We start from the raw sequence: 13,071 nt of genomic DNA on the forward strand, positions 1-13,071 counted from the left end.
AATAGCAGTTTATTTGCAGCCAAATAATTGTTCTGCTGCTTGTTCAAACTACTTAATTATAAAAAAAGCTGAATAAATAAAGTTCTTGAGCTCTTTTTTCAGGAACAACTTAATTGTGTTATGTTCAATCTACTTAAATTAGTAATGTCTGCGCAGGTGGTGTGGTGGTTGGTGCGTCAGCGCATGTGCTCAGGTGCTCACGGCGACCAGAGTTAGATTCCCGCCGTGCGGCCCTGTGCCGGTCCTTCCCCTCTCTCTGCTTCCCGTGCTTTCCTGTCGATACTCTGTGCTGTCCTGTCCCTTGAGGGTGAAAACACAGAAAAAATAAATAAATAAAACATTAGTAATAATAATTAAGTTAATTAATTAAATGGATTTGTGTTGGCACAACATGAAGGAATTATGAAGAACCCTGCATTTTTTACAGTGAATACAGCACAATTAAAAACAACCCAAGATGGCCAATGTGCTTCACAATAACTAAAAACCACAAACAACAAGAGTCAAAAACAAGTTACAAAAGGAAAGAAAAAAAGATACAAACAATAAAAGAAAAAAATACATACACTCACTGGCCACTTTATTAGGTACACCTTACTAGTACCGGGTCGGACCCCTTTTGCCTTCAGAACTGCCTTAATCCTTCATGTCGTAGATTCAACAAGCTACTGGAAATATTCCTCAGAGATTTTGCTCCATATTGACATGATAGCATCACACAGTTGCTGCAGATTTGTCGGCTGCACATCCATGATTTCAATCTCCCGTTCCACCACATCCCAAAGGTGCTCTATTGGATTGAGCTCTGGTGACTGTGGAGGCCATTTGAGTACAGTGAACTCATTGTCATGTTCAAGAAACCAGTCTGAGATGATTCACGCTTTATGACATGGTGCGTTATCCTGCTGGAAGTAGCCATCAGAAGATGGAGACACTGTGCTCATAAAGGGATGGACATGGTCAGCAACAATACTCAGGTAGGCTGTGGTGTTGACACCATGCTCAATTGGTACTAATGGACCCAAAGAAAATCTCCCCCACACCATTACACCACCACCACCAGCCTGAACCGCTGATACAAGGCAGGATGGATCCATGCTTTCATGTTGTTGAGGCCAAATTCTGAGCCGAGCATCCGAATGTGGCAGCAGAAATGGAGACTCATCAGACCAGGCAACGTTTCTCCAATCTTCTATTGTCCAGTTTTGGTGAGCCTGTGTGAATTGTAGCCTCATTTTCCTGTTCTTAGCTGCAGCAACAACCATGCCGTTTCATAGTCTCTTAAATCCCCTTTCTTCCCCATTCTGATGCTCACTTTGACCTGCAGCAGATCGTCTTGACCATGTCTACAGGCCTAAATGCATTGAGCTGCTGCCATGTGATTGGCTGATTAGAAACTTGCGTTAACAAGCAGTTGGACAGGTGTACCTAATAAAGTGGCCAGTGAGTTTATATAGCAATTAATTGTTAGTGCATTTAAGCTAAACAGTTTTATTTATCCGTTATATCCATTAAAATAAAAGTTCAGTTTAAATACACACTAGTTTCTGCAACAAAAGACTGTTTATTAAGTCTTTATTAAATGTGTTTTCTTCAACATAGTAATTTAGCTGTACTTGTTTTTGGACTGTGATCTTCGTTTCTTCACACTCATTAGCCACTATACTGTGTTGTGTTTTTGGCTGCTGGTTTATCCACAGGGCGAGTGTGGATATTCTGCTCTGTGATAGTGAAAGGAGGATTAAATAATGATGAAGCGTGCGGAGCCGTGAACGCTTTACTCCTCACTGGAGGAGCAGAAACACAATCAATCTTCATTGTGCACAGCGTTATAATGAAGAGAGAGAGAGATAAAGAGAGCGAGAGAGAGAGATGTGTGTATTCTGAGCAGTTAATCTGCTGTTTGAGTGTGTGTTGATAATGAGGACGGTCAGTTCTGTGTGTCCTTCAGTCTCAGCTCATGCTTCATCATTAGCTGTGTTTCCATCCAAAGATGTGAATTAGATTCATGCGCAAAACTGTAATATGGCGTAAAACATTAGAGAATAAAGCAGCGTTTCCATTTATTGAGAAATAAAAGACAACTAAATCATCCCTTCCTGATAACATGCAGCAGATATCACTGAGAGAAGTGGAGTTTGCGGCACTGTTGGGATTCTCCGCTGTGGTGTGTGCAGAATATTTGTAAACTTTGATTTAAAAAACCCATTAAGTTTGTTTATAAACTGTTTAAAAATCAAGCACACGAGGCATGTGCTTATAAACCACCACAACATTGTAATACTCAGCACACATACTCTCTCTCTCTCTCTCTCTCTCTCTCTCACACTCACACACTTGTTGTCTCAGTCGGTGAACAGACATATACTGACAGTGACGGCTGATGTGTTGCCATGGCGATGGACGTGATGTCGCAGAAGCAGAATATTTATTTATTTTCCTTATGTTCTGTTCTGTCAGACACGTCGAGGAGCTTTTATCCTCACACACACACACACAGACTGACAGCTGAAGCATTTCCAGCATTTACTGTGTTTGTTCTGATTGAAACCGCAGCGTATAAAAGACAGCAGGCAGATGATTTAATTTCAGTCCGTCAATCTGTCTTCTGTCCAGCAGAGACCTTGAGCTGAGAAAAACACACACACACACACACACACACACACACACACACACACACACACCACTTTACAGCACACTGGAAAATAAATATAAATATATATATACAGTAGAAGTCAGAATTATTAGCCCCCCTTCGAATTATTTTTATTTTCTTTTTTAAATATTTCTCAAATGATGTTGAACAGATTCAGGAAATGTTTACAGTATGTCTGATAATATTTTTTCTTCTGGAGAAAGTCTTATTTGTTTTATTTCGGCTAGAATAAAAGCAGTTTTTAATTTATTAAACACCATTTTAAGGTCAATATTATTAGCCCCTTTAGCTATATATTTTCGATAGTCAGAACAAACCACTGTTTTACAATGACTTGCCTAATTACCCTAACTTTACCCTAATTACCCTAGTTAAGCCTTTAAATGTCACTTTAAGCTGTATAGAAGTGTCTTGAAGAATATCTAGTCTAATATTATTTACTGTCATCATGACAAAGAGAAAATAAATCAGTTATTAGAGATGAGTTATTGAATGTGTTGAAAAAAATCAGAAATTGGGGAAAAAAATAATCAGGGGGGCTAATAATTCTGACTTCAATTGTGCCTAGTGAAATGTGTACAGTGTGCTTTTGCTGTAAAATAACACTTACAGTTTTCAGCACTGCTTCAGAAACGCATCTACACTGTCAAAACCATCCCTAAATCAGCAGTTTTCTGTATTTTGTGATTCATATTTTTATTTAGCACACTATTTCTGCTTCTGAGTTGCATTATGGGATCTTAATCTTAAACTTTTAACCTTGAAAAGTGTGTAAAGGTGTGTTTTCTGCACGTGTGTAATAGTGTGCAGTGCTGTATTGTGTGTGTTGGTGTTGTACGCTACACTACAGGAACCCTGTAATAAACTGCAGCACATCTTCTCTTATTTTACAACCATTTTGTAAAATAATCATATTCATTCATTTATTTTCCTTCGGCTTAACCGTTATTAATTTATCAGGGGTTACCACAGCAGAATGAACCGCCAACTATTCCAGCACGTTTTACACAGCGAATGTGTATATATGTGTGTATATATATACACACATATATATATATATATATATATGTATATATACACACACATACATATATATATATATATATATATATATATATATATATATATATATATATATATATATATATATATATATATATATGTATATATGTATATATATATATATATATATATATATATATATATATGTATATATATATATATATATATATATATATATATATATATATATGTATGTGTGTGTATATATATATGTGTATGTATATATATATATATATATATATATATATATGTGTATGTATATATATGTGTATGTATATATATATATATATATATATATGTGTGTATGTATATATATGTGTATGTATATATATGTGTATGTATATATATGTGTATGTATATATATATATGTGTATGTGTATATATATATATATATATGTGTATGTATATATGTGTATATATATTTATATTTTTAAAAATTTTACTGTAGTTCTTCTGGCGACACGGTGGGTTCTGGTGACACAGTCCAAACATGCGCTATAGGGGAATTGATTAACTAAACTGGCTATAGTGTGTGTGTGTGTGAATGCGTGTGTGTGTGAATGCGTGTGGGTTGTGGCTGGAAGGGCATGCGCTGTGTAAACCATATGCTGGATAAGTTGGCGGTTCATTCCGCTGTGGTGACCCCTGATGAATAAAGTGACTAAGCCGAAGGAAAATGAATGTATTATTATTATTATTATGATACACTGGCTGATGGATTCTGTCTGAAGTGTGTATGTGCTGTGGTTCTGGACGCAGTATTGTTCATTGTCTCTGATGCTCATCTCATAAATGATGTTCAGAAGGTTATTACAGTGATTAATTCTGCTGCGGTTTGTTGATCTCTCGTGTTTTAATGCGCTTTTGTGTTTGACTGCTTGACTAAGACGATGAGGCAGCTTCTGCGGTGGATAAAGTGATTAGTTTACTTCACTTTGAAAGATTGAGTTAACTTGTCGCCCTATAATGATTACGTAAATGTGCATAGTGATTACATTTAAGTCAACTTCATGTGGCGGTGATGTAATAATGATATCGGTACTACGGTACACACTTTGTATGATTACAATAAGGCTAATAAAGAAATGTGGGAATAGATTGCACATTTTGGTATTAATATATTGAGTTGAACACTGCTCTCGACATGTTGGGTGTTTTACCAGAAGATGTATGTCTCTCCTGGCACTAAAGGCAATGGTGCCGTCTAGCTGTGGTTTCTGCATGTAAAATTATTCTAAGACAGTGGAAATCTACTGGACCATCTTCATTGAATTTTAATCCATTAATTTGACATGTTTAAAGATATTTGTGTGCTGCTGTACATCCCTGTGTGTGTAATAAGCAATGAGTGCGTTTAGACCTGCATAGGCACATATCACTAACACTCTTTTTAAATAACAAATAAAAAGCCTGTACCATTGATTTAGCACGGCGTTTAGTAGGTCAACAGCGATGTCTGTTTCAGTCGCATTAAAATAGCAATGCGGCAACAATGCAGATTAACACACCTCCTTTCACATTTAAACATGATAAATGAACAACAGATCTAACCAAACATACCTCTTTGGAGTGGAGCTGATTAAATGTCTAAACTGTACATCTCATACAGTGTCCCTGCTTTCTGATGCGCTTATAGATTGGTTGCAGAGCAATGTATAGAAAACAATCTGCATCTCCCGTTTTCAAAATAAGAGTCCTGCATACATTGTGAGTTAAATATAAACTTAAAGATAAACTACAACATGACTAAGAGAGGGAAATGATGATTGTTGTCTCACTAGGAAGCCTGAGATGCCCATAATAATGATGCCAGAGCAACAAATCAGCCTGTGTTTTGGCTGCTGATCTCCTGATGACCTGGCTGCTCTTTTACAATGTAAAACGTGACCTAAAGTTCATGCAAATGATGATGGCGTGCACTGTGAGTCATGCAACAGTCTGCTTTGTGTTCTGATTGAGGGTTTTACACTTGTGGATTTTACATGAGAACAAGGAAACAGTGGTGTCTGAGGCTCACCGTATGGCCATTTGCATACACTGATCTCTTATTATTCCACTCTGCCCACACTGTGAAAATATCTGTTAATTAACAGTTTCCATATTTAGTGATTCACAAGGGTTTTGTGTTTATTTGGGGTGGTGAATTGCATTATGGGATGTTGATCTCCACCAATTCAACTCTACAGTTTAACAAAGTGACTTTACATTACTTTACATAAACATTTTAGCAGTGTCGTGCGGTGAGGTTTACAAATATATCCACCCAATATATTTGCCAACTATCAATTGTGTTTCATATATCATATCAGCATTCTTTCTGTACAAATAGCAGGTACATAAGCCTATTGGGCCAAGGAAGAATGTAAAGTGTAATAGCGGTTCAATATGCCCACCAAAATACTCAAAGGGGGACGCTACAGACAGTTATAACAAGGGACAGAGCACCACGGCGGATGCGCACTCTCGCTCACTCTCTCTCTCTCTCTCTTTCTCATGCACACACAGTATTTGCACACTGGTCTTACCTTTACTTGTAAATGAAGTCTTGAAATGACTTGAATTATGTTGAAATGATCGAGTTATCTTCTGTTCCTTCCTTTGAAGCAAAACATTCAGCTTCTGCATTGGTCGTCAATTATTTATTACTTCACGTTTTGATTAAAAGTTCAATTTTGCAATTTTTAATTTTTTTATTTTATTAAATTTTTTAATTAATTAATTTATTTATTTTTATTTTATTTTATTTATTTTTATTAGCTGAGATAATGTTAAATCCTTTATTTTTCTAGTTAGTCAGAGCAAAAGCTAAAAATTACTTGACTACTTAAGAAGAGCAACCGAAGAATAACCATGAGCTCACGTGCGCCCCCTTCAGTGCAGCAGAGCTACTGCCTGCCTCACCTCATGTCTGTTCAGTGTGTCTGTATGTAAGATCCTAACACTAACTAAGTGATAGACATTCGTGAACACATTACCTGTCATATGGAAAGTGAAGACGTATATTAAAAATGTCTATAATGTACAAAAACATTTTAATAAAGCATTACACTGGTAGCATTTACTGAGTGAGCAAAAGGCATGCGTTAAAACCAGTTTGCAAAGGACTGCGCAATCTGACGTGCTGCCTCAGCTCACTTCCTACATGTAATTGAACAGGAGTTACGCAAAATACAGAGATTTTGATTATAAACATGATTGAAATCATTTGAATCATACAGAAACTGCATTTATAGCACAGATCAAGTGACAAATTATTGATTTTATCATTAATATACATCTCATGATGGCAGGTGATGATGATGACAAATGAGGCACTGCCTCCTCTGACTGCACGTCTCTGCATTTTAGCTGTTTAAAATAATAATATGATGTATGAAAAATTATATCTAGGGCGACGCAGTGGCGCAGTAGGTAGTGCTGTCGCCTCACAGCAAGAAAGTCGCTAGTTCGAGCCTCAGCTGGGTCAGTTGGCGTTTCTGTGTGGAGTTTGCATGTTCTCCCTACATTCGCGTGGGTTTCCTCCAGGTGCTCCGGTTGCCTCCACAGTCCAAACACATGCGGTACAGGTGAATTGGTTAGGCTAAATTGTCAGTAGTGTATAAGTGTGTATGGGTGTTTCCCAGTGATGGGTTGTGGCTGGAAGGGCATCCGCTGCATAAAACATGTGCTGGATAAGATGGCGATTCATTCCGCTGTGGCAACACCAGAATAATAAAGGAACTAAGCCGAAAAGAAAATGAATAAAATCTAGAGAAATAAGTGTGCAGAATAACAGTAAATGTTCTGCGGTTTATTACAAGTGTAAATGCCAACACAGACAATATAACGCTGCAGACTATTACACATGTGCAGAAAACACACTTTCTACACTTTCTAACTTTTACAGGTTAAACATTGTTGGTAAAAAGTTCCCATAATGCAATTTAAGTGCAGAAATAAACAGGGAAAAATGAAAAGATTTTCTCAGATTTTCTTTAAGGGTGCTTTCACATCTGTAGTTCGGTTCATTTGGTCCGGACCAAGGGCAATAAATGATACAATGTAGCATTTTTCTGCTGTCTTTGGGTCATTTTCACACCACACTGATTGCTTTGGTCTAAACCAGTTGAAAAGAACCAAAATGCAGTCATGTGACAAAATCCACTTCACTCATTGGCCAGATGTTATTGAACGTATTTCCTAAACACCCTAACGATTGGTTAGAATTCACGTGCGGGAAAATGCCAATGGAACTCCCGCAAGTAAACAAACCGGCAGACACAAATGGTTGCTTTTGACTATGGAGGGACAGCGCTGGCTGATTATGGGGGATATCCCTGGTCACAGGATATAGTTTGTATTCATCACTTTAGACAAACTATACATTTTGAGAATGAAGCGCAGCTGCGACTGAAAACAATGTTTTAAGGCATTGCAAACAGTGAAGACGCATCGCACGTCACTTCAGGAGGAGGTGTCAATTCATTTAGCTAAATTGTGACATGGTTATCTTCAGGAAATATTACCAATGATCCATCAGGTAATGTTTTCTCTCTCTCTCTCTATCTCTCTCTTTGTTGGTAAAGTGCCGTCAATGAATATTTTTCCTCCACATTCCATAATGCACAGCACATCGGCCTATGGCAGCTGGATTAGTCCGAAAAGGCGCAGTACTTTTTGCGGTTGGGTCTGTTTTAGTTCGGATCATGTTCTCACCACAAACAAACTGCTCCAGGGTTAGTTTGAAAGCATACCGAGACCACTTCTTCAAGGAGGTCTTGGAACACTTTTTTGGTCCACTTTTGGTGCGCACTCGAGTGCGATTGCTGCATTTACACCTGCCCAAACGAACCGCACCAAGAGGAAAAACGAACTCTAGTGCAATTCAACCGTACTAAATACTGCAGGTGTGAAAGCACCCTTAGTGTTTTGCTTATGGATGTTCTTGTGGTTTTATCATTGACACACTCATACAAACACACACACTGAATTCTTCAGCCCCATCTGCTGCCTTACTTGACCCCCAAATCAGTCCCTCTTCTGTTTTTCTCTTTCTTAGTTCCTCCGAACTCGACCCTATTACAAGATGTAAGATAGAGTCTTCGGTGTCTCCAGAATGTGTCTGTAAAGTTTCAACTCAAAACACCCATCAGATTATTTATTATACCCTGCTAAATATATGAATTTTGGAGTAAGATTGAAGCTGTTTTTGTAGCCTCGGCCTTTAAATGCAAATGAGCTGGTTCTGCCCGCCCACTACTGTGTTGCGTCAGATAAACAGCAGTCAGTGACAGAGATGGATGAAGCAGAGATTGAAAAACACCACAGTAAGGTTATTTGATGTATTTGTGATGCGATTGGGTGTTTTTGTGGTTTTGTCATCATCACACACACACACACACACACACACACACACACACACACACACACACACACACACACACAGAAGCCGGTGTTGGGCATCCTCTTCGACCCCGTCTGCTGCCTTTCTAGAGCCCCATATCAGTCCCTCCTCTGTTTTTCTCTTTCTTAGTTCCCCCGACCCTGACCGTGCCGCGGGGCAAGTCTCCGCTGGTGGTGCGGGAGGGCGAGACGGTGGAGCTGGAGTGCCTTGTTTCAGGAAAGCCCAAGCCCATCATCCTGTGGTCGCGGGCGGATAAAGAGGTGCCGATGCCGGACGGCAGTATGCAGACGGAGAGTCTGGATGGAGTTCTGCGGATCCTAAACGTGTCCCGAGAGATGAGCGGATCCTACCGCTGCCAGACCAGCCAATACAACGGCTTCAACGTCAAGCCCCGCGAGGCCGAGGTCCAGCTCATCGTGCAGTGTAAGTCTCGCATATATACACACACTTCAGGATATATACACACACACATACACACACAGAGAGCTAGAGGTCCAGCTCATCGTGTCTTGCATATACACTGATATTCTTTATGATATACAGTCAGGTCCATATATAGTTGGACATCGACACAATTCCTACATGTTTGGCTCTATACAGCAACACAACGGATTAGAAATGAAAGTAACAAGCTGTGCTTTAACTGCAGACTGTCAGCTTTCATTTGAGGGTATTTACATCCACATCAGGAGAACGCTGTAGGAATTACAACAGTTTGCATATGTGCCTCCCACTTGTTAAGGGACCAAAAGTAATTGGACAATTGGCTTCTCAGCTGTTCCATGGCCAGGTGTGTGTTATTCCTTCATTATCCCAATTACAATGAGCAGATAAAAGCTCTAGAGTTCATCTCAAGTGTGCTATTAGCATTTGGAATCTGTTACTGTCAACTCTCAAGATGAGATCCATAGAGCTGACACTATCAGTCAAGCTGATCATTAGGCTAAAAAAAAAACAAACCCATCAGGGAGAGAGCAAAAACATCAGGCGAGGCCAAAACAACTGTGGGGAACATTCTTAAACAGAAAGTAATCTCAGCAACACCAAAAGACCCGAAGGACCACGGACACAACTGTGGTGGACGACAGAAGAACACCCTTCACAAGAGTTGGCCAGATCAAGAACACCCTCCATGAGGCTTGTGTGTGTGTGTGTGTGTGTGTGTGTGTGTGTGTGTGTGTCAGAGTCAACAATCAAGAGAAGACTCCACCTTAGTGAATACAGCGGGTTCACCAAAAGATGTAAACCATTGGTGAGCTTCAATAACAGGAAATGCAAATTAGAGTTCTAGAAAAGCCTTCACAGTGCTGGAACAACATCCTGTGGACAGATGAGATCAAGATCAACTGAGTGATGGGAAGAGAAGAGTATGGAGAAGGAGAGGAACTGCTCATGACCCTAAGCAGTGAAGTATGGTGGTAGTAGTGTGATAGCGTGGACACGTATGGCTGTCAATGGAACTGGTCCTCTTGTATTTATTGATGATGTGATGCTGACTAAAGCAGCAGGATCAATTCTGAAGTGTTTCAGGCAATATCTTCTGCTCATATTCAGCCTCACTGGACGGCGCTTCACAGTGCAGATGGAGAATGACCCAAAGCATACTGCAAAAGCAACCAAAGAGTTTTTTACAGGAAAGAAGTGGAGTGTTGTGCAATGGCCAAGTCAATCACCTGACCTGAATCTGATTGAGCATGCATTTCACTTGCTGAAGACAAAACTGAAGGGGAAATGCCCCAAGAACAAGCAGGAACTGAGGACACTTGCTGTAGAGGCCTGGCAGAGCACCAGCAGGAATGAAACCCAGTGTCTGCTGATGTCTCTGTATTCCAGACGTCAGGCTGTAATTGACTGTAAAATATTTGCAATCAAGTATTAAACAGTGAAAGTTTGATTTATTATTATTATTCTGTCCAATTACTTTTGGTCCCTTAACAAGTGGGAGGCACATATGCAAACTGTTGTAATTCCTACAGCGTTCACCTGATGTGGATGTAAATACCCTCAAATGAAAGCTGACAGTCTGCAGTTAAAGCACAGCTTGTTTGGTTAATTTCTAATCCATTGTGTTGCTGTATAGAGCCAAACATGTAGGAATTGTGTTGATGTCCAACTATATATGGACCTGACTGTATTTCCATAATACTCACACATATTTTTATACACACACCTGGAGAGGTGGCGATCGAGCTCATTGTACAGTGTGAGTCTCACATATATACAGTGATTCTAGATAATATATTATTGCTTTTTATGGTAAAAAGACAGTGACGTTTGCTATAATTTTACCATTAAAATACGGTCATTTAGTATTTTATTGATTTATTTGTTTATTTATTATTTATAAGACTATTATTTAGAGTTTATAAACCCTCAGAATATTTATTGCTAGGAATATAAGACTACAATCTCAAAATAAATATTGTTTTGTAGCTACAGTAAACAGAAAATACGTCAATTTCATGGTTAAAAACGACAGCTGCTACATTTTACAGTAAAATCATTTAGCAATTAATTTATGTATTTATTTTATTTGATTATATGTTATTTAGTGAATATTTTTGCTAGGAAATATATGACTGTGTTATATCTCAAAATAAAGAACATTTTTTTGTTTTTAAAAACACACAGAGGTGGCGGTCGAGCTCATCGTACAGTGTGAGTCTCTCACATATACAGCGATTCTAGAACATATATACTTAGTATTTACGGTAAAACTTACAAAAGACTGCTGTGTTTGCTATAATTTCACCATTAAAAATGCTGTCATTTAGTATTTTATTTACTTATTTGTTTATTTAGTATATATAACAATATTACTCTGAATTTTGTTGTTGTTTTTAAACTGCTACTGTATACAAAAAATACGTCAATTTTCATGGTTAAAAAGCGACAGCTGCTACATTTTACAGTACAGTCATTTAGCGTTTTATTATGTTATTTGATGAAGATTCTAGGAATATATGACTGTGTTATATCTCAAAATAAAGAACGTTTTTTGTTTTAAAACACACAGAGGTGGCGGTCGAGCTCATCGAACAGTGTGAGTCTCGCACATATACAGCGATTCTAGAACATATATACTTACTATTTACAGTAAAACTTACAAAAGACTGCTGTAATTTTACCATTTATAATGATACATTTTATTTATTATATATAAGAATATTATTTAGAATTTATAAACTCTCAGAATATTTATTGCTAGGAATATAAGACTATAATCTCAGAATAAAGATTGTTTTGTAGCTACAGTAAACAGAAAATACGTTCATGGTTAAAAACGACAGCTGCTACATTCTACTGTAAAGTCATTTAGCAATTAATTTATGTATTTATTTTATTTGATTATATGTTATTTGATGAAGATTTTTGCTAGGAAATATATGACTGTGTTATATCTCAAAATAAAGAACGTGTTTTTGTTTTTAAAAACACACAGAGGTGGCGGTCGAGCTCATCGTACAGTGTGAGTCTCTCACATATACAGCGATTCTAGAACATATATACTTAGTATTTACGGTAAAACTTACAAAAGACTGCTGTGTTTGCTATAATTTCACCATTAAAAATGCTGTCATTTAGTATTTTATTTACTTATTTGTTTATTTAGTATATATAACAATATTACTCTGAATTTTGTTGTTGTTTTTAAACTGCTACTGTATACAAAAAATACGTCAATTTTCATGGTTAAAAAGCGACAGCTGCTACATTTTACAGTACAGTCATTTAGCGTTTTATTATGTTATTTGATGAAGATTCTAGGAATATATGACTGTGTTATATCTCAAAATAAAGAACGTTTTTTGTTTTAAAACACACAGAGGTGGCGGTCGAGCTCATCGAACAGTGTGAGTCTCGCACATATACAGCGATTCTAGAACATATATACTTACTATTTACAGTAAAACTTACAAAAGACTGCTGTAATTTTACCATTTATAATGATACATTTTATTTATTATAT

General features: G+C 37.7%; 1 protein-coding gene across 1 annotated transcript in view; it reads left to right on the plus strand.

The window, feature by feature from the left end:
* The window catches only part of LOC130247429 (MAM domain-containing glycosylphosphatidylinositol anchor protein 2-like), a 201,241-nt gene that overhangs the window by 137,513 nt on the left and 50,657 nt on the right, over positions 1-13,071 (plus strand). Inside the window, 1 exon segment of the mRNA XM_056480650.1 lies at positions 9,231-9,524. Within this exon segment, the coding sequence (XP_056336625.1) occupies positions 9,231-9,524 (294 nt within the window).

Source organism: Danio aesculapii, chromosome 20 (assembly GCF_903798145.1).
Source record: "Danio aesculapii chromosome 20, fDanAes4.1, whole genome shotgun sequence".
Lineage (NCBI taxonomy): Eukaryota > Metazoa > Chordata > Actinopteri > Cypriniformes > Danionidae > Danio > Danio aesculapii.